General features: G+C 38.4%; 1 protein-coding gene across 14 annotated transcripts in view; it reads left to right on the top strand.

Annotated features, from left to right (window-relative positions):
- Window positions 1-23,669, top strand: part of SLC9A9 (solute carrier family 9 member A9) — a 685,122-nt gene that overhangs the window by 341,495 nt on the left and 319,958 nt on the right. For all 14 annotated transcript variants that reach the window (XR_014294342.1, XM_082624526.1, XM_082624525.1 and 11 more), the window contains one exon: window positions 343-448. Coding sequence is in view for 13 of the 14 variants with exons in the window: in XM_082624526.1 (XP_082480652.1) it covers window positions 343-448 (106 nt within the window). In the remaining variant the exon portion in view is untranslated. The remainder of the gene's footprint in view (window positions 1-342; window positions 449-23,669) is intronic.

Raw genomic sequence — 23,669 nt, 5'->3', positions numbered from 1 at the left:
TATGGCAAATTCCTTGTGGCTTGAGGGAGGCAGCAAAGGGTGGTTAGGGGGTGGGAGTGGTGCAGACAGAGATGCTGGAAGGTAAAGAGCATGAAGATTATAGAAGACTTGTACCAAGGAGCTCAGACTTTCTCTTGTAAGCAGGGAGGAGCAAGCCCAGAGAAATCTCTAAGCAGGGGAGTGAACAGTTAACATCGTTTTTTGATTAAAGGTTCGGTGCGTGTATAGTGATGGATTTGAGAAGATGAACATTTAATGAGTGCTTTATACAGGTGACCACAACCAAGGACAAGTCCCTGGCAACGTCCCAGCTAACTCTGCATATCTGTGTGTCTTCCCTAGTGACGGTGTTGGCCATTTTCCATGAACTGCATGTCGACCCTGACCTGTACACACTCTTGTTTGGGGAGAGTGTGTTGAATGATGCAGTTGCCATAGTCCTTACATAGTAAGTACCAGAATTGGCCTGTGCTTCTTTGACCATGTAAAATATGCTTCTACTTGGTGATAATTCCTAGTGGCTTTAATAGTATCTTTTCTGTTATGTCAAAGATAGTCAATTTCTAACTTTTAAGGAATTATTATCACAGAAGAGCTCCAAGAGTAGGAACATTTCATTAGCCACTTAATTTCTAACACCATTAATAAGCTTCATTCATGTTTCCAGCTTATTACAAGATACTACTCAAAGGGTAACATTTTTTTTTTCTTGGTGTATGTATTTAGCTGATTCACTTAGGCTTCCTAAAATGCACATGAATAAGCTTTCTTCATTTCAAATCAATATCATTTAATGTTTTCCCTTAAGTCACTTTCCAGGTAATAGACTAATAGAAACCGTTGTATTTATCCTAATTTTGGCAAATTGGAGATAGAAGTTGAGAGTCAGAATATTCTTTATTTATCAGTGCAAATGTAACACGTTATAGGAACACACACGTTTTAAAATCATCACGTGACAAGTAAAAATAATGGAGCTTCGTCTGCTAAGAGTTAATGTAATTTTCCCTTCATCCTGGAAGAATTTTCTTTTCAAGATGAGAACTAGTACTCTTTCCTCACCTCCCCTTTAGATGTTTACCATTTATATTTAATAAATGACACTTTGGTGGCTTTCACTATGTCAGAGGTCTCTTCTTGGCTTTAGATTAAGACCAACATTTTGGGCAACAGTCAAATACCCTAGAGGAAAGTAGCTATCTAATAATTAAATGTGACAACAAGATTCAATTCAGGGTGTTAATTACTTCAAATGCATTTGAAAATGTATTGCAAAGTAACAAAGGATTTTTAAAAGTCAGATCACCCAGAGGGGCGTTAGGAAACAACAGAGCAGCACTGTTCTTTCTTTCTGCCAGCTGACATTTCTTAAGGCTGCCACCCTAAAGTTACCACTGAATTCAGCAACTTTCAAGAAAGAGTCTCCAAAAAAGCGTATATTTTACCTGGCTACTGCGAAGTGCCTCCCCTGCATTAAAGGAAAATACCAGTGAGTGCAAATTAAGAGCAAAAGCCATGGCAGATTCACAAATGCCAGAGGATGCTTTTAAAGAAACACCAAGAACAATTAATTAAAACATCAGGGATCTTTGTCCAAGATATACTAGTATTAAAGGAACATTTGGAGGAAAAATTTTTTAAAATCTGCTGAGTCCCTCATCTTCACTTCCTGAGCTGCCATGTTGTAAAAAGGCCAAGCAAAGCAAAACGACTAAAGCACAAATGAGCCTTGGGAAAGAATCATGCAGCTACAGCCAAGGAAAGGTTTGGCCTTTCTACTTTCAGCACTACCATGCACAGTAGTTTTCCATTCAAAATGCAGACTCCAAGGATGAATGTTGACACTGTTGAGCACAGGCCTGGGGGGCATTTGAAACAGTCCATTTAAGATCTCCTCAGGTCAATATGTGGTTATTACTGGTAGCACCTTTTCTACCCCCCTATCCATGCGCTGCATGTCTTAATAAAATGTGTTTCCCACCATGGCAAGGTCCTTTACTTTCTAGGCACCAGACACTTGCCATTCTAGCTGAAATCTTGTGCTTCCCAGCTTTGGCATTTCAGGTATTGTGCAGAGTGACCCCAGTGAGTTTCAACTTAAATAAAAATAATTCTAAATTAGGAATACTTGACACGGAAACTTCCACCCATTCAAACCTGCAAGCTCGTTCTTCCACCTGGTGCATTTGGACTCCACCAGCCTCTTCCAGGAGCTCTACTTAGCGTTAATGTACAACTGCCCCTCTGTATCCACAGGGAATGGGTTCCAGGCCCCCTGTGGATACGAAAATCCACAGGTGCTCAAGTCCCTTATATGAAATGGCATAGTACAGTCAGCCCTCTCTATCCGTGGGCTCCATGTCTGCTGAGTCAACTAACTAAACCTCGGATTGTTCGATGAGGAACCCGAGAATACGGAGGGCCTCCTGTAACTAGGTTACCCTGGGTCTAGACTCTCTGTCCCCCTGTGCCATCTGTTGACCATTTCTTCTTTCACCTTACACAATCCTCCATGTGTTTTACTCTTCACTTTTCTCACTTGCTTCTTAAACTTAGTTTACAGCACGTATGACAATCTCTTTTTTTTTTTAACATCTTTATTGGAGTATAATTGCTTTACATTGTTGTGTTAGCTCTGCTGTATAACAAAGTGAATCAGCTATACGTATGCATATATCCCCATATCTCCTCCCTCTTACGTCTCCCTCCCACCCTCCCTATCCCACCCCTCTAGGTGGTCACAAAGCACCGAGCTGATCTCCCTGTGTGATGCGACAATCTCTTTTTATACATCTACTTACACACACATTCCCTCTCCTTTAATGCTGCATCCCCACCATCTCTCTTCCAACTATCTTCCAGTTCCCATGAAAGAACCCTATTTAACAGTCTTCCATGACTTTCAGACCAGGAGTTCAAACATTTGCCTCTCCATTTTTCTCTTCCTTCACTCTAACTTCGCATAGTAGCCAGACACGTCTCTCTGGCTTGTAGCCTCATGCCTTTCTTCACAGGCGCAAAGCTCTCTCTTCCCAGCTCCTGCATCTGCCCCATCAAGTCTTTCACCATGTACCTCAGTCTCCTCCTCTGGGAACTACTAGCCCACATGCTAAGTCCCTCCTCCACCTCTGTATGTGCCTCCATCGATTCCTTGCCAGCTCAGCCATGAAATCTTGGGTTTACACGTATATTTGCTTTTCTAGATAGTAACTTTCTGAAGATGGAGACTTTGCACTTGAAACGTATATTAACAGAGCAAATGAAAACCTCCTTTGTATTTTCCCTTTCTCAGTTCCATCTCTGTGTGGTTTTGAAGTTCAAGAATAGAGGTAGAGCTTTTATTGTACCATGGAAAGGAAAAGACACATTTTGATGTGAACCCAAGCACAGTAAATGACCTAAACCATCAGCCACTATGGCCTTGGCAGTGACTCCAGAGCCTCTTTGGAATAGCCACACACTTTCATTTGTCTTTCCATCTTCTACAAGCAAATCTCCTTGCTTAAGAACCATCCTCTTAGTATTTAAAAAAGTTTTATTGTTAGTTTTTTGACAGTAATGTGCTCTAGTATTTCTCATTCAAATACAAAGTAATTTAGCCACATTTTAGATTAAATCAGCTTTTCTGTGCTAATCTAAGAAGCGACTAACTAATTATAATACTTCTTCTTAGGTTAAATGTGCTCTGAATTTCAGACAACTAATTTAAAATTGAATTTGATGACCACAACTCTTGTCCACAGCGGCACGTGGTGGGTGGTGTCCCTAAGGCTTAAAATGATCCAGAATTATCTTAAGATAAAAGTAACTTTATTTAACAAAAAAGTTTTGAAATTAGCTTTTCTCTGATCCATGCTATTATTTCAAGTATATAGGGAATGCCATACCCAGATATGTATGTGTAGTGGTTCATGAATGAATTCCATGTGATGGATTTGCATTTCTAAAGATTGTGTAATAGACTGTGAAGGAAGGCAAAAGATATAATGAAGACATCTTGAAAGGTGTGTGTTTTTGAATCCTGAACAAAGAGATTGCTTTCAGAGGCACCATGGTAGGGTAGAAAGAGCCCTAGATTTAAGTCAAAAGTGGTGGTGTCAGGATTGTCACGAATTAACTGTACAATTATTACAGTTGACATGAAATCAACCCAAACTGGAGTAAACATGAGGGGAGTCTGTGTTGGCTGATGCAACTGAACAGCAGGAGTAGAAATGGCTCAGGAAAGGATCCAGTGAAATGAGCTGAACTCTCTCCTCGCTCAGCTTCTTCAGGGTTATCTCCCTCACCCGGTCACTAGATAGCTGCCAGCAAGTCCCAGGGCTGCATCTTTCTTCAGGAGGATAGAGCAAGAATCTTTGTCCCATTATTCCCAACATAAATCTTAGTACACCTTATAGATTCTGATGCTATTCCAGACCCACTTGTGGCCAGGGAAATGTGCTTCATTTACTGTCTCAGGTCTAAGTCACATTATTCATAAATTCAGGGCAGTAATTAGTTTTACTTGGAAGCACATGAACTGAGACTGGGGAAAGATGGGATTCTTGCTTAGAGTAAGACTGCCACAGAAAAGGAAAAGTGGATGCTGGTCAGAACCAAAACAAAACAAAACAGAACCTTAAAGACCACGACAGCAACTTCATATGGCCATAAACTCTTCATGCTTGTTTCCTAACCTATAATATGTAAGAATAGTTCTGTATACATTACAAAATTATTCTGGGCAATAAATAAAGCAATATATTTGGAAAGGCTCTATAATCTATATAATCTACATAATCTATGCTTATAAATATATATACTTATTATAATTTATATAGTCATGTATATCAATATCTTTCATTGTACTTACACAGATCTCTCTGGTTTCTTTGTTGTGACTAAAGATAGGCCTGCTTCTAGTGAAGCATTCCTTCATAAATATGGCATTTTACGATCCAAGGGATAGAGAGAATAACCATTTTTACATGTGATTTCCCCCATTAGGAATGAACCACTTAGTTAAGATACACTGTCTAAAGAACTAGAGGTTGAAGTATATTACTTAAAGTTATACAGGTACTCACAACCAAAACTGATATTACTTGTGGAAGTTAATTGGAGGACGAGAGAGAGAAAGGCAGGGCTAAGTTACCTAAAATGTCACATCTCTCACAGTAAGAAATCAATATATATGTGCGGAGTTGATAAATCAAGAAGTGGAAGTATATACATATTATTTAGAGTCATGGGGCAGCCATCAGAAGAAATGGTTAAAAGGAGATAATTTTGCCATTGTAGGACCATGACAAAGGGGGAAAAGATAATTTAACTCTTTGTGTCCTTTCATACTGTCTGAATGCTTGTATGTGTTTGAATTATATTTATTTAAAACATTCTTGAGGTGATCAAATATCAAAATAAAAGCCAATTTATTTGATGAGAATAGAATCAAGCAATCCTAGCAGGCAAAATTCACTACAAATAAAATTAAATGACAAAGGATAAACCAAGGAAAGCAGTTTCAGCACACATATTGATAGGTTAATAGTCCTTATAATATATATAATGATTGTTAATCTTTTTAATATACCAAATGTACTAGTTATGTTACCTGAGACAAATTACTTAACCTCTCTGTGCACCAGATGTGTTGTTTATAAAATAGGGGTGGTAACAGCACTTATCTCGTTGGGTAGGATTAAACATAAAGCTCCTGGAACAGGGCCTGGCTCATAACACTCAATAAACATTAGATACGTACTGCTGATATTACTCCTGTTATAAAAGACCAATAAAGAAAAGGGAAGGGCTTGCCTGGTGGCACAGTGGTTGAGAGTCTGCCTGCCGATGCAGGGGACGTGGGTTCGTGCCCCGGTCCGGGAAGATCCCACGTGCTGCGGAGCGGCTGGGCCCGTGAGCCATGGCCGCTGAGCCTGCGCGTCCAGAGCCTGTGCTCCGCAACAGGAGAGGCCACAACAGTGAGAGGCCCGCGTACCGCAAAAAAAAAAAAAGAAAGAAAAAAAAAAAGAAAAGGGAAGCATAATAGAAAAATGGACAAAGGATATAAATAATGAACAAGAGAAGAAACAAAAATGGCTGATGCTCCACTAAATAAGATTGCCTTCACTAGTAATAAAACAAATTACATACCATTTTTTGCCTAGCAAATCTTCAAATTTTCAGAACTCAAAAAAGAACAATCATACTTGGGGTAAATTGGAGTTTGGGGAAATGGGAACCCTCCCACATTACTGAGCAAAAAGAGAAAAGTGATAGAACTTCTACAGAGGCAATTTGGCGATATTTACAGTCATTAGATTTTGTGAATCCTTTCATCCATTTATTTTATTCCTGGAAATTTATCCTAAGAAGCAGTTAAGGGAATGCACAAACATTTCTCCATGAAGATGAATGCATTGATTTGAACAAAAAGTTGTACATAAGTTACTAGTTGGTTGAGTAAATTATAATATATTAAGATCATGAAATCGTATGCAGCCATTTGAAAAATGATAGAAAAGGAGTGTTGATGTTAAAAGATATTCACAATATATTTTTTTTAAGAAAATAGGTAAATTTTTTAATGGTGTATACTCTAAGATCTATTTTGGTTAAAAAAAAAATCACAGCCAAATTCATGTGTGTGTATGCATGTGGGTGTATAATTAGAACACATTATTATTTATATACAAAATCAGAGTGTTAGGTGGCATCACAGGTGATTTTTATTTTCTTCTATTTGCTTGTATATATGTATTGGAAATAGATTAAACTACTTATGATCGACTCTGGTCCAAAGAATCCCCCGTTAACATACTTGAAAATTGGCAATCTTCATTTAAATGCAGATTCTACAGAGGTTTAAGTTTGAAATCTTTTTCTACCCATGAAAGAGAAGAAAGAGGATGATGATTTGTTCTCAGCCATTTATCTGCGAAACTGAAATATTGCCAGTATTGTACTGAAACATCTTCTTGTAAAATAATTCCACAGTATACAAATGCCTCCAGATTTTCTTAGAGATAAAATAAGAACCTCATTAAACAGCTGGCTCTTGGATGATAATACATACATACTAGATGCCTTTATTTTCTGCTAAGCAAATGCTTACAAGGAAATTTAATATAGATTATTGAAAGAGATGGAGAAATGGACACCATTTTCTCATTTTAAATAAGAGTGTTATGCTGCTTAGAGGCTCTTACTAGAAAATGTCATTTCAAGTGTGATACTGGTGAGTGCTTGGCACTTAAGAGTGAGTGACATTTTGAAAGACCACATTTCTTATAGTCCATGCATCTTAAGGGAAATTTAACATGGAAATTAATGGGATGGCTGTGAGACTCCAAGTACCATGCGGCTAACAGGAACCTTGAGATGTCATCCAGCCATTTGACAAAAATGTACTGAGGACCTGTATGTGCCAGACTCTATGCTGAGCATTGGTAATGTAGATGGATGGGCACAGTCACTGATCCCTACTCTCAACAGCTCCTCACCGAAACGAGGCAAAGGATAGCTAAAGCAGGATTTAGTATGTGCAACAAAAACTTGCTCTATAAATTATCCCAGAAAATAGCTATGTAGGGATTGGTTCTAAACATATATCGTTAAGGAAATCTATTATTTCTCTTGGTACCATCATCTCTAAGTAGATTACAAGCTCCTTGAATGAAAGATATACTTTTCTCCATCCTCCATGACATGCAGCTAATTATCTGGAAGTTTCTCAACCTTTCAAACACAGGTGGGGACATTTTACTTATCCCCTCATTAAAATACATTCCAGAGGATGGATGTTTAATATTCTTCATACTGCTTCTTCTAAATATATGAAACGCCTTATTAGTTATCCTCACTAGTGCTACTTCTCCCATTTTACCCATAGCTGTAAACATAGAGGTGATAAGGAGATGTCTCCTTTTGATGAGAATGAACCAAAACTGTTATTACCACCGGAAAGTATAATATTTCTCATGAATCTGCTTAACTTAAAAACAAATTTCTTATATCTTGATGCATCTTTCTGAGGGTAAATCACTTTGATATTTGCCTTGGAAACTGATAATCAGCATAAAATACATTTATTTTGATGCCTGTCTAGATACTGCTGGGATACATAATTAGAGAAAAAAAAAATTATGGTCCTTTTTGCTTAAGGACTCCTTGCCCTAACAGTCAATCCATGCCAACTTCATTTTTTGGACACCAGATGGCACCACCTAGCAGGAATGGGACAGTGTCCTGGCATCTTTAAGAAGCTACTTGGAGGCAAAGCTCAGCTGACCTCCAGCATAACTCAGAATGTCCAGTGTTTGCTGCCCACACCCCTGCCTGCTGCTGTGGCCTTGTTTGCTTTTCCTTGTTCCTGATCCCTGGTTCCTGTTTCCTGGCTATGACTCTGGCATCTCCCCTACTTTATCTTTTAATGTCCCTGTTCAGATTCCTGGGAATTGACATTGACTTTATCCTGTGACTCCAATCCCTTGCCTCTCAGATTAGATCTGACGTTTACTCACTGCTTCTCGGGAACTCAGAACTTGCTTTGCTTCATGTCAAACCACGCACTACAGACTGAACTACCAAAAATAAATAAATAAAAGAAATCCATATTGGGACTTCCGTGGTGTTGCAGTGGTTAAAAATCCGCCTGCCAATGCAGGGGACACGGGTTGGAGCCCTGGGCAGGGAAGATTCCACATGCTGCGGAGCAACTAAGCGCATGCACCACAACTACTGGGCCTGTGCTCTAGAGCCCGCGAGCCATAACTACTGAAGCCCGCACGCCTAGAGCCCATGCTCCACAACAGGGAAGCCACCACAATGAGAAGCCTGCACACCACAACGAAGAGTAGCCCCCGCTCACCACAACTAGGGAAAAGCCCGTGCGCAGCAATGAAGACCCAACGCAGCCAAAAAATAAATAAATCAATAAATAAACTTAATAAATAAATTAAAAATTTTTTAAAAAGAAAAAAAGAAATCCATATTGATGGTTTCTTATCTCAATTCCATTTATACTTTAATTTATTGGTGTATAAGTCAGATGTAAGTTCCAGAAACCCAATTCAAGTTAGCTTAAGCAAAAGGAATTCACTGGCCTATTTAACACGAGTTGGGCTGACTCTGGGCATGCCAGGATTTAAGGATTCAAATGCGGTTGTCTATTCTTTCTTCTTCTTTCTTGGCTCTGATTCCCTGAGTGCTAGTGTCATTCTTTCCTAGTACAGACAGATGACTGCACAGATAGATGACTACAAAGTAGGAGAGAGTGACCTATGGCATCTCCAGGCTTATATTGTTCTAGTTCACAATAACACTTAATTCTCCCAATATTTGCATATCAGCCACAGAGAAGGACTCCTATTGGCTCTGCTTGTATCAGAAGATCACTTCTAGGCCAATCACACAGTACTCTATGGAAATTAAACATGGTAATTGGCCAGATCTGAATGATATCCCCATCCTAGTGGCCAGTGGCATGGAATCTATTATTAGAAGAAAGTGATTGGAAGTAAAGTTTAATCCCAGAACAGCAACTACCGTATTTCACAATAATGGAATGTTCAGAACATAATGAATTGAAATGAAACACATAGGCCCTATGCCTTTACGAACTTTAAAAAATGCTTTATATATCTATTTTTGTTTTTATTTCCATTTCTCTAGGACTACACTACCAAATGTAAAATTGATGGCTAGTGGGAAGCAGCCACATAGCATAGGGAGATCAGCTCGATGCTTTGTGTCCACCTAGAGGGGTGGTATAGGGAGGGTGGGAGGGAGATGCAAGAGGGAGGAGATATGGGGATATATGTATATGTATAGCTGATTCACTTTGTTATAAAGCAGAAACTAACACACCATTGTAGAGCAATTATACTCCAATAAAGATGTTAAAAAAAAGTTTTATCTAAAGAGGCAAAAAATCTTTGCTAAATGTAGAATTGATTTGAAGGAGAGAAAAGGAAATTCCCCAGGTGTACAAGGCAAGAGTGGGAAGATACCACTGTCAGTAGCTGCATGATTTTGTATAGGACATAAACCCAGAGGTTTTGGAGCTGGAGTCCCATTGCCATGTGGAAATCAAAGCACTTTCTCTTGTAGGCTCACTCATGATAATAAACTTGAGCAAAGCTCTTTGAATAAAGCCTGGATTCTCAAAGTGGTCCCTCCATCACAGACTCTGTCCATCAGCCTTAAAAATTGGTGAGGAGGGGCTTCCCTGGTGGCGCAGTGGTTGGGAGTCCGCCTGCCGATGCAGGGAACATGGGTTCGTGCCCCGGTCCGGGAAGATCCCACATGCCGCAGGGTGGCTAGGCCCGTGAGCCATGGCCACTGAGCCTGCGCGTCCGGAGCCTGTGCTTGGCAACAGGAGAGGCCACAACAGTGAGAGGCCCAAGTACCGCAAAAAAAAAAAAAAATGGTGAGGAAACGTGTCATTTATCTGGATTTTGCATCAGAATCCCTGGCCTGGGAAGTTGTGTGTAGGAAATACAAGCCAATGAATTAAGATTAAAAGATTTTAGGACTATTGAAACATCTGCCCCAGCATTATTTCCCTTTCCTTATTTCTAAATATGCTAAACTTCTCTGAAGTGATACTATCTCAACCCAGACACATGGAAATCCAACAGAAAAAAAACAACCCTTCCTGAAAGTAAATTCACAATAAAAATTTACAAGCCACAAAAGGAAATAACTCCACTATGAAGAAAAGTCAGGAAATAAAAGTAACTCAGAACAAGCACCCTAAGGAACTAAACAAAAATTATAAAATCTTGAGATATGTTATAAATAAGCATACTAAAATGACTAAAGAGATAAATGGAGGAACAGAAAACAAGTTAGGAAAGAATAATGCAGATATCGACATTAAAAACTAAATGGATGAGATAAATGTCCTATTAAATGCAGCTGGTTAACCAGAAGATAAAGTTTGCAAATGACCCAGAATGCAGAGCAGAATTAATCTGTGGCAATATTTGAAGAGATAATGGATGATAATTTTCCAGAGTTGAAGAGAAAAACTGAAACATCATATTATGTCCAGAGCTGGAAAAATTAAAACTAACCCACATCCAAATATATTATAGTGAAATATGAGATCATCAGAGACAAAGTGGAAATCTTAAAAGCAACCAGAGAGGAAAGATGAATTACTTACAGTGGAAAACATTTGGACAGTAGAATAATATGTACAAAGTTATGAGGGAAAATAGCCTACAAACAAGGTTCTAAATTCAACTAAAGTACTATTCAAGGGAAAGAATGAAATAAAGACATTTTCAGGTAAATAGAGTTTATGACTCATAGCTAATCAATTATAGAAATAAGAAACTGAACTCACAAAGACTTGGGAGACAAGGAGTGGTGAGCAAAGATATTGGTGAAACAATCATAAATCTAATAAGCAATGACTGTGACAACAATAATGATGATTAATGGGGAGGGGCAAATTATGGAAGAAACAAGCAGTATATTATCCACTACAGTATTCAGAGATAGTGGACATTGAATGATAGTGGACTGAGAGATGATGGATGGTATATAGAAGAAGTGGAGATACAGCAAAAGAGCTGTTTTAAAGCAATCCAATTTTCACTCAAGAAGCCATATTTACCGAAATGTTTCTCAAAATGGTTCAAGAGTCTGACAACAAATAATCTTTTTCAGTTTGGTTTAGAAATGCTGCAATCAATTTATACTTGCTCTGAAACCTTAGATAGTCTTTAATAATTTTAAACGGTATGAGGTATTTCTATACATTAGGAAGCTGGTAAAGTATCTTCTCTGGGATCCCTCCATTTTTCTGTTGAAGATTATAGGCTGTATCCTTTGTACCTATAGCGTCTCAAGTGTGGGACTCGTCGTGTTCTCTCTGGAGGCTGTCCTTCATCTTTCTCATTGTCTTCCTACTTTTGCTTACTCTCTGTTCTGATTTCCTCATGTTCTCTTATTGTCAGATTTATGATCCACACTAGGAATTCATCTATTCAGTTCTTGCCAATTCCTGAGAAGAGGTTACTTCCATGGGTGGAAAGCAGGGGATGTTTTCTACCACACCAGTTCTTGATATGCTGTGTGATGGAGATTCTTTTAAAAATTGTTCTTTATGTGCACAAATGACTGTGAGCTAATGTTTTAGGCAAAAAAAAAACAGTCTTGAGAGTTGAAAGAGGTAGTTCTGTCTTTTGATGTACATTGTCACCAAGTCATAGTAGTGCCTTATTTATTTTAGACCCTGTTTGAAATTTTGGCTCTCTCTCTACACTGAAGAACCTGGTGATGTTCTCTTGTTTAGGCCTGGCATGACCAGCCATGTACTAAGAGAATGATTTGCACTAAGCCAAGTATGCATGAGGCAGAGGTGGAACCAGGGTGCTGATATAATAAACACCAAGCAGTTACTGACCCATGGACCAGACTATCCATGCTAGCATGATCAGCTCATTTTCTTTCTATAGTCAAGCTACTTAGGAAGCTGAATGATAATCAGCATCCACTTTATTAATTCACCACAGGAAATTACTGTCACCGGGATTTGAAGTACCCCAAAGATCACATGATAAAAGCAGTATTTCCTGTGGCCTGACCTGCATATAAAGACAAATAATATCCAAAGGGTTGTATGCTCAGCATGGGGACAGATGAAAGGTAGATTGATGAATCAGATGTTTATCTGCATCTTTCACACAAAAGGTATTTTTTTTCCCAACGGAACTTGGAATTTTGAAGTGGTAGGCAATGGCAACCACCCCCCAAATCCATACCAACGTTTAAGACATTTAAAACTATTCTACATTTGTTAGGATAACTAAACCTTGCTCTCTCCCCACTAGATAAACCTGGGATGGTCACTTGCAGTGTTTGATTCTGTGATTCTCAATTATTCTATGACTAGTCCATCCTTCTTCTGATTGGTACATTGCACTTTTGTCACCACACATGAATGCCTTTGTCTCTATTTAATGTCCTTTAATACCTGGTGGGGGAATTAATAGTGATTGTCTCTCCTTCTCTGTGTTGTGACCAGTGACATACATTCACAAGACAGTGGCCTAGTGATAGAGGATAGTTCATAACTAGGTATCAGGGACATCTATGAGAAGAACCAATCATGGCTTTGGCTTCACGTGAGGTAAGATTTCCAACATTGCCAAACTGGCTTCTGTTCATAACATGATCTAAAACACTACACATTAAACTTTTGGGGAGGAGGTCATAAACTTCTTTTAGAATCTGTAGAAAGCTATGGCTCTCATGTCAGAGAGAGGGAAGTGTATCTAAACAAAAAAGAAAAAACTTTATATTTCAGGAGCTCTGGGTTAAGATTTTGTTTTGTCCTAAAGCATATTTTCTTTCCATTGTGTTTAAGCTTGACTTCTCATTCTGAACAACCATGAAAATGCCTTTTATTTTAGGTGATCAATTCTGAATTTTTTCCCAAGAAAAAAACTTTCCAGAGAACAAGGGGTCAAATCAGTATGCGATCATAATTTTAGTCTAAATTAAAAGCTCTCTCTTGGCCTGGAGAATATAATCTGTTCATGTTATTTGGGCTCCATAATGAATTTACATGGCAGGCTTATTGCAGATTTTATGTGGGCTCTGCCTTACTGGGGCATGTAATGCTCTGGGAATCTGATTAAAACTTTGGGAAGGAGCAGCTGTTCAGCCATAGAAGGTGAACTCAGGACCCATTTTTCAGAGCATGACCATAATGCCGGATACCCTGACCTGCTATTAGATGATAAATGAACTGTCTTTGAATGCCCAGCTCCTGTGTTAATAGCTTTAAAAGATCGGTTGTTTATGGAAAAGAAGGTGGGAGCTCTTATCAATTTTCCTGTCCCAGGGGTCCTCAAATACATCATTTTTTTTCATTGCCGGAATGACAGGCAGTGTTGAAGGGAAAAGGAAGAAATTCTTCCAGTATTTAGGTTGCTCTTCATGGGTTAACATCAAGAGTTTCTCATTTCAAAAGATAGTGGAGGGCTTCCCTGGTGGCGCAAGTGGTTGAGAGTCCGCCTGCCGATGCAGGGGACACGAGTTCGTGCCCCAGTCTGGGAGGATCCCACGTGCCGCGGAGCGGCTGTGCCCGTGAGCCATGGCCGCTGAGCCTGCGCGTCCGGAGCCTGTGCGCCGCAACGGGAGAGGCCACAACAGTGAGAAGCCCGCGTACCGCAAAAAAAAAAAAAATAAATAAAACAAAAGATAGTGGAGTGAGTGCCCAGTGAATTCTTTTATGAAGTGAAACACATAAAATCCAGACCACATGCTTGCTGGCATTATCCTATAGTATCAGAATCGTTATGTAATTCCATCTGATTTTTCTAAAGGTACTTAATTCAACTCAATATATGAAAGTCAAATTCTGGAACCTGTGCCAATTACCTTATTTCCAGAATGACAGCTAAATGGTCAAATTTGATCTAATGCCATTGATTGAGCATGCTATCCCTGATGCCATTATATTAAATCCTGACCCCAATATATTTGGAGGTTTATCCTTTTTTATCTTTAACCCCATCCCCACCCTCATCTGCCTACTTTGTTTTTATGGACATCAGGATATCTTCAAAGCAGAGTTAATTTTTCATTATGTGACTATTGAACATTTAGATTTATAGACATTGCCTATTGTTCTAACAGCAGTTTGCTTTTAGCCTTTTCATTAACATGTTTATAAGAACAAGTTATGAAAAATAAAAAAATATACACATGTATGCATTCAATTTCATTTTATTAGGAGTTCTGGTAAAAGTTTTGGTGGAAGAATTTTAATCTTAGAACATACCTCATGTGTGGATTGTGTGTGTTACTTTCTCCACAAAGAAGCGAAGGCTGGGCTGGGAGTCTGGATGATGACTCTATCATTTACTAGCTTTATACCATTGAGCAAGTCAGTCAGTTTCTGCAAGTCTGCTTTCTAATTTCATCAAGATGGCAGCCTCAGTATACACATCTATCCCAATTTAAAATATAAAAATCTGTTGGGATTTTAGAAGTGAGAGTGCACTGAAGATATAGATTATGAAAGCAATAAGATCAGTGTCATGGGAAAACAAAACTATAGAAAACCAAATCCCAAAACATGTATAATTATTTACTAAGATGGGGTAAAAGACTATATCCTGAAGACAGGGATAAGCTGAAATTTTAATAGTAAACTCATACAAATTTAAAATATAAAAATTAAAATTAAATACTTAATAGATGAGCTGATATGATTGTCTACTTAAAAATACAGGCGACTCAAATGGAAAAATTTAGAGAGCTCAGAAATCTAGCTGGACAGAAGACTGACACAAAAACATCAATAGGTTTTCTAGACTTCAGTAACAACTGATGATAAAATGTCATGGGAAAATTATTTTGTTCACGATAACATTTAAAAATCTAAAATAACTAGAATAGCCCTAAATAATAAATCTATAAGATATGTGAGAAGAAAAATCTTAATTTTAGCGAAGGACAAAAAAGACAACCTCAATAAATGAGGAGCCCTGCTACGAAACAGGATGGGAAGATTCAATATTGTAAAATAGTCAGCCCTTCCCCCAAGTAATCTGTACCTTCAGGATAATCTGCCTCCTTAAATCCCAACAGATTTTTTTAAGGTGATTCTAAAGTTCACATGGAGCTTCTGCTTAAAACAGGAGGATAAAATATTTATCCTACTAGACGCCCTCAAAACAAACTAAAACTATGAAAAACACTGAAAAATAGAGAGGAAATTTTCATAGCACATGAAACATAGAAACAGTCACAACTCCAAACCACAAACTATGAAATATTTACGTATGAAGTATTGCTGCCAAATAATGTGAAATCTTGAACAAGAGATGGAAAGATGCTGAGCCAGGTCAATTCCTTTCAGATTTGACAGCATATCACATCACTGACAGGCCTAGCTAACATTCCGTTGTTTAAAGCACAGATAAGATCAGGTTGGATGGGCCAAGGAAGAAATGGAGGAAAATAATCTGACCCTTCAAAATGCAAGATGAGTAGAAATCATGCTGACCTACACTCTAGTTTCCCAGCTAGGGCATTGCAGGAGGCTATTTGCATGGGGGCGGGGGGGGGGAGGGAGGGAGGCAAAAATTTCCAAACCAAAGCATACTTTATCTGTAACTTATGGATCTTTTCTCTATGGCACTCAATTTGAATGCCATGGACTGCAAAAAGATGTATTCCCAAAAGAAAGAAAACGGATTTAGCAACAAATGCTTGAGACAGACAACTTGGGGCAGTTTTTCAAACATGACTCCCAAATTCTTTGACAGTCCTCCCATGGGGAGGTGAAGTCTATGTTCCCTCCCCTTGTCCCTGTAAATCTATAAAATGCAGAGGAAGGGATGCTGTGCCAGTTTCCAGGCCCAGGCCTTAAGAAGCTAGCAGCTTCCACTTCCCGTTCTTTGTGACACTCCCCATTGGAACGCAGCCACCTTACTGTGAAGTCAAGCCTCTCTGTGAAGTGTACCACCTGGGGAGAGAATGACAGCCAGCCTGACTTCCCAGACCTTTGGGTGGTCCATCCTTGAAGTGGATCCCTCAACCTCTTTAGAGCTGCCCCACTGATACCGTGTGCAGCAGAAATGAGGTGAACCTGCTGAGCTCCACCCAATTTGCAGATTTGTAAACAAAGCAACTGATTGTTGTTTTAAACCACTAAGTTCTGGGGTAGTTTGTTTTGCAATGATAGATAACCAGAACAAAACCCAAATTAGAACTGCAATTGGCTTCCGCTTACTCAACTCTATTCCACCCATTTCCCTGTATCCCTGCACTATACTATTCTTTAATAAATAGCCAGTCTCTTTTAAAGATGAGTAATAATCAAAAAGGAGGGAATGGGACATGTTCATCAAAACTGCAAAATATTTTTTTTAACTTAAGCCAAAGAAGAGCCCACAATCCCCCAAACAAATTTACTAAAGTATTAAAGAAAAGTTTAGCCAAAGAGTTCTCCACTATTATGAAGGACAGCATGAATTTTCTCTCTCTCTCTAGATGTAGATATAGATAGATATAGATATATCATTAAAGATTTCACAGAAGAGACATAAAAAAATCAAGGGAGATTAAAACTGTGCCAGCAGAGCTCAAGAGAAAAGTTGGAGAGATAAATAAAATCACTTAAGAGATAAAAAAGACTTTAGAAGCAACAAAAATAGAATGAACTTCTCTGAAAGCACTGTTAGGGACATAGAAGATAGATTTGAGGAAATAACATGAAACAAAGTAGAAAAGAGCAAAGTTATAGTAATGACTCTAGGGAATACGGTAGAAGTGGATGGCAGATAGTTGAGTGTTTTTGAAGAAGAAAGCACATGGAAATTATTTTAAAACATAATAAAACAATATTCTCCTGAAATGATGTAATAAGTGGATGGAAAGACTTAAAGGACCCACCAGATGCCAGGAAAATTTCATTTGGAATCATCAACACGATGAGACAATCTGGCAGAGTTATTGAATTTCAAGTTTAAAGAAAGAATTATGGGGACATCTAAGCAGAAAATCCAAGTCACTTACAAAAGCAGGAATAATCAGGTTGGCCTTGGACTTGACCAAGGCCCAAGTGACATTCAATTTCAGAAAATGGATAGGCAGCACATTTTTACTTCTCAGGGACAGAATGTGAAACCCAAGCCAAATTGTTCTTGCAATATAAAGGCAACAGATTAGGTGTTTTAATAAATAGTGTGGGTCAATGGGCTATTCCTTTGGGAGACAAAGTTAAATGCCTAATTCATATTGTTCCTAAAAAGAAACTCTAGAGGGGCTACAGAGCAAGATGTTAAGAAAAACTATAAAAATACCAGGAGCTATTTCTATAATTTTGGAATGTTGATGGTCTTCCTAAATAACACTCAAAAAAAAAAAATACCACTCAAAACTTAAAAACAGTAAAATTAAAAATTAACCAATTTATACACAAATTTTTAAAAGTAAATAGCATAAATAGGAGACAAAGGACAGACTAGAAGAAAATATTTGCAACATCTTTACAGTCTTAATATCTTAAATACACAAAGAACACCTACAAATCAATATGAGAAATTTTCAACACAAAGTTGAATAAAAATATGAAAAAATAATTTGCAGATCTCTGTATGTGTGTGTGTGTGTGTATATATATATATATATATATATATATATATATATACATACATACACACACATGTATATAGCCAAGTAAAATGATGTTTATTTACAAATGGAGAAAATTCAAATGAGACATTTTACATCCATCTGATTAGCAAGATTTAGAGTTTTTTCACGTTCAGTTCAGTGTTGGCAAGAATGAGGAGAATCAGGTGTTCTTATACACATTTTTGTTGGTCACTCAACATTTTAAATGTACTCAGTTAAGCTGCTTCTAGAAATATACCTCAAGAAATATTTCCTTATGCAGACAAAGATACCTATGTAGTGCATCAGTATAATGACAACAAAAATGTAAACAGCCAAAAATGCCTATTGATAAGGAAGAGATTAAATATATTGTACTATATTCAGCATGGACATACATACACTACCAAATGTAAAACCGATAGCTAGTGGGAAGCAGCTGCATAGCACAGGGAGATCAGCTCAGTGCTCTGTGACCACCTAGAGGGGTGGGATAGGGAGGGTGGGAGGGAGGCTTAAGAGGGAGCTGATATGGGGATATATGTATACGTATAGCTGATTCACTTTGTTATACAGCAGAAACTAACACACCACTGTAAAGCAATTATACTCCAATAAGGATTAAATATATATATATATATTGTACTACATACAAACTAGGGAAGACTTTGGAGCCTATAAAAAGTAGAAGACATGGAAAAATCAACCTTTTTAGTTACAAAATAATGTTTCTGAAAAATGCATACTGTATAATAGCATTTATGCAAAAATGACATTTGTATGTAAATGCGTATAAACGTAAGGGAATGGCTTTCACATTTTACTCTACACTTTTGCATTGCCTTAATCTTCAATACAGAGGGCGTATTTCTGTTTTACTTCTGTAGTAAATGCATTTTTCATGGGAAGAAAAGTGCCTTACCTGCTTGCTTAGTAGAGGTTTTAAGTTGTGTTTATTGCTACATTCTGAGCACCTACAACTAGCATAATAGTTGGCCATCTGTAGTTAGTAGGCCTCTGTCTAATGAATGAATGAATAGGGATTTGGTGAGAATCCAATGGGAGGATGGTTGTAAAAAGCTTATACAAGCACAGGTATTTGTGTGACAGCAAAAACCTGATTTTAAATTATAAGAATGAAACTCTAGAAATGTGTGTGTCTCGGATGCCAGAACAGTTGATTGAAAATTGAAATCTTTGGCCAATTCATTTAGATCATTTTCGAAGTTCCAAATCCCTAACCACATAAGAATGTTTAAGACGTATTGGATGTATGCATCATGAACTTGACTCAGGAAAATATATTCACATAAAATCAAAAAAATTTGCCTTTGTATTAATGATAATACAGCTCTAAGTAGTTTGTGAACAAAGCAGGTAATACGAATTTGTGATGGTCCAGGACACAAGACGACAAAAAGTGGTGGGGCCAGTGACTAAGTGGAGGATGCATGCCCTCCAAAAGTACTTTCGGTTCAATTTTAATTTTAAGCATTGTGATAGCCAAGCCTAGCTGGAGGGGGCCAGTTTGTGACCCTAGGTGTAAGCGACATAAACAATCCACTTCCATTAGAATCTTCTCATTGCCATCTGCGTTTCAGGCTATCCTCATTTCTACCTTAATTCTTTTGTGCCTTCTCTTTTATCAGTTAGGAATTCCCTCCCAAGTCTTCTGTGTCCAAATGGTTATTGTTTTGCAAAGCTGAGATTACATCCTACCTCTCCAACAAACACTATCAAGAACGTTCCAGCCATAGATTCCTTTCTCTGAACCCCCAGGGAAAGTTTTATTTGGAACCATAGCCTCTCAGAGTGAGACTGGGCATTAAAATTCAATCAGTGCAGTTTCAGATAAGGCTGCCTTCCGTCATGACCAGCAGGAGGTCACTCCACCCAGAGCTGGTGATCTGGAGGGAAAGCAGGGCAACTCTGAGGAGCAGCGAGTGCTTCTCTCCACTCACCTCCTACCTGATTCCCTGTATCTGCAAATCATTGGTCCTGGTCTCACCTCTGGGAATCCTATAGTAACTAGAAGCTTGGTTTTGTTGGGCTTCCCCAGTGTTGACTGGCAAAGTTTTTTGTTTTCTTTTTAAACTCTGAATTTATTGCCCAGATTTAAAAATCAAGAGAATTAACATAAAAACCCAGATTTCTGATTACTTTTGAAAAAGCTGTTAGCTGTACTAATATTGGGAGTGCATAGATAACATCTCCCCTGAGAACAATTAGCTGGCATTAGGAAACGGCTGCCCCCGCTTTTAATCCGCGGAGAATACCCCAGTTAGTCACAGTTCCCTCCACTCCATGTTGCCCCTAAACTGAGCCTAGGGATACTCTGCCATGGGCTATTGAGTTTACACAGTGCCTTTTTACAGGAGAGTTAAGAGGAAAGACATTATTTCCTGTGCTTCTGTCTCTATCAAAGGTGGAAAAGGAAGAGTAAGGCTGTGCTCCCTCACTCACATTGCCTTCCAGACCTCTGTGGAAGTTTGAATTTGCCACCTTAGCAATGAAGACGAACACCTTCTTTTTCATATGAAAGCCATTTATACGTTAGAGAAAAAAAAAAACTATCAAAAAAATTCAATGTTTTCTTCTCTGCAAATCCCTATTTCTGTTCTACATACCACATAGTTCTGATTTCATTCATCATCCTAGTTGCTCTACTGTGAACGAGTTTGCTCCTATGTTTTCAAAAGTGCATTAGAATTTTTGACCCAAATGCAGGGATTATTTTTAATCCCTACTAAATTTCATCTGGATTTATGCAAGGCACTTAGCCTCTCATCAGAAACTTGTGGAATAATATGGAGAAGTTAGAGTTAGTAAGAAGCAAAATTAAGTAATTGGGTATTGATTTAAGTAGCAATAAAAGTCCGTATTTCTAGTAGCTTGGCAGAGAGCTCAATTGAGGGATTTATTCTGTTTAATAGTTTTATCGGTGACTGACATGGAAGGACAGATTGCAGACTTGTGAAATTTGCAATTGATATGACTCTAAGAGGTATAGCAAATAGACTGAATATGATATTGAGATTCCAAGAGAGAACAACAGGCTGGAGAAGTAGTCTACCCTATGTATTTAAGGTTAGTTTGATGTAACTAGTCTCTGAATTATTATCATATCATAATCATCCTATCAGATTGTTTTGTTTTGGGCTATTAATTGATGAATAAACCTAGGTAAGAGCATTTCCAAAGAAATATACTTTAAGCAAAGTCTGTAATATTCATAAAATACATTGGAATATGAATTCATTTTTTAATTTGCTCAGATAAGCAAATTAAAAATTGAGCCTTTGGGCTTCCCTGGTGGCGCAGTGGTTGACAGTCCGCCTGCCGATGCAGGGGACACGGGTTCGTGCCCCTGTCTGGGAGGAACCCACATGCCGCGGAACGGCTGGGCCCGTGAGCCATGGCCGATGAGCCTGCTCATCCGGAGCCTGTGCTCCGCAACGGGAGAGGCCACAGCAGTGAGAGGCCCGCATACCGCAAAAAAAAAAAAAAAAAAAAAAAATGAGCCTTAAATTGGATTCTGTTTCTTCCCCTTAGATTTTCACATAATGAACTCAACTCATGGTTTGAAAGCTAACCTCTGATCATTTTTCCTGAACTGCATTACCATTAATACAATGGATATTATCTGAAAAATCTCAGATAATTGTCAAGGCAGAAAAAATTTGCCTTAGCTTCTATGATGAGAGGGATGGCTCTGTGCTCTTATCCACAAGAATCACTCCTTTCCCCCAGATGAACTGATCTTCAGAGCAAAAACACAATTCACTGGAGAAAAAGATATTTGTGGTTATCCTGGAACTTTCCAGATGGTTACATTTCTAGAATATATCTTTTTTCTTGGTTCTTTCTCACATCCAGAGCATCTTTGCTATTCTTGAGGCACACTGGATCAACCAAGTGGTTGTTTTGTGTTCACATCTTTGTGCCTTTTGACTTTTTTCTCCACTTGAGTTGACTGGTTTAGGGAGTTATTTAAACGAGTATGAATTTTCTCTAGAGAGTTCATTTTACTTCTCATTAATTTTGAGGCATTTTATTGATGAGCAACCCAAAGACAATTATTGTAAAGGATAACAAAAGGTTGTCTGTCAACTTCTTTTTTTTTTTTTTCCCCCTGGCCAAGTTCAGAATAAATGGTTGTTGAATTCAACAAATACACATTTTTTGTTTTTTTCTTTAAGCCTCATATTAGCAGCTAAGGGAATAAAAATGGTATAGTTGAATTATCTTCCGTTCCCTTGCTAAATATGATCTCACTGCTGCTGTGCCCTGTTGTTCTCTGTTGGTACTCTAGACTTGTAGGTCCATGAGAGTAGAGAATGCTTCTGTCCTGCTCACCATTGTACCCCCAGTGCACAGGGCCTGGCTCATAATAGACACTCAGTGAATACTTGCTGAATGAATGAACATCTCGGGGCCTTTGAACCCCTTTGAACCCCCTATGAACCCCTTTTTGTCTGGAATTCTGTACCCCCCACCCATACCTGTAACAACATCCCACCATATGCCACCTATTCCTTTCCTGGCTGGCTCCTTTTCATCTGTTCGGTCTCAATTTAAATAGAGTGTCTAGAATGAGCCTTGCTCGATTATCCTATCTAATATATCTCTCCCCTGACTCTCACACACACACACACACATGCACACATGCACGCGTGCACACACACACACACATGCACACACACACATTTATTTTCTATACTGGTAGGGTTGCCAGATTTAGCAAATGAACATGTAGGACTCCCAGTTAAATTTGAACTTCAGATCAACAATGAAAATTTCTTTTAGTATATGTAAGTTTAATACTGGCAACCCTAAGTATGGTGCCCTGATCATAGCTCTTATCATGATTTGCAATTATATATTCATTTATTTACTTTTTTATTGTCTCTTATCCCCTACTATGATGTAAACTCCATGGGGGCAAGGACCATGTCTGTTTTCCTTACCAACATGTCATTATCACTCAACACATCTCCTTCCACTAGTAGATGCTTAATACGTATTTGTTGAGTGAGTTGATTGGAGATCAGATGAGCTATCAAGCTTAATAAATGATTTTTCATTAATTGATTGATGAGTTGCATAGACAGACCGTTTATTGCTTAGTGCTTCCCCCCACCACATGATGACAGATTGCAGTCAGTTACATTAAAAGAATATTACCTTTTTTTTTGACAACATCACCAAAAAAGTGACCTAAGTGCAGGTGATCCAGAGGAAACAGAAATGGTCATGAACTTACCCAAAAGAGATTTTGATTAGTAAACCACTGATACTGAAGCTCCTCTGATGCTGGTATTTGTGTCCGTTTTAATCATTTTAGCAAAGAAAAATACTTAACTAAGCTACATTTTCTTTTGTTTTGTTTTGTTTTGGCTGCACCACACGGCTTGTGGGATCTTAGTTCCCCCACCAGGGCTTGAACCTGGGCCCACAGCAATGAAAGCCCGTGTCCTAATCACTGGACCACCAGGGAATTCCCTAAGCTATATTTTACATTTTAAAATGTATTTTACTTT

Source organism: Mesoplodon mirus (assembly GCF_964341445.2).
Source record: "Mesoplodon mirus genome assembly, chromosome: 6".
Classification (NCBI taxonomy): domain Eukaryota; kingdom Metazoa; phylum Chordata; class Mammalia; order Artiodactyla; family Ziphiidae; genus Mesoplodon; species Mesoplodon mirus.
The sequence above is the reverse complement of the archived record's forward strand: the minus strand, read 5'-3'. Positions and strand labels throughout refer to the sequence as shown.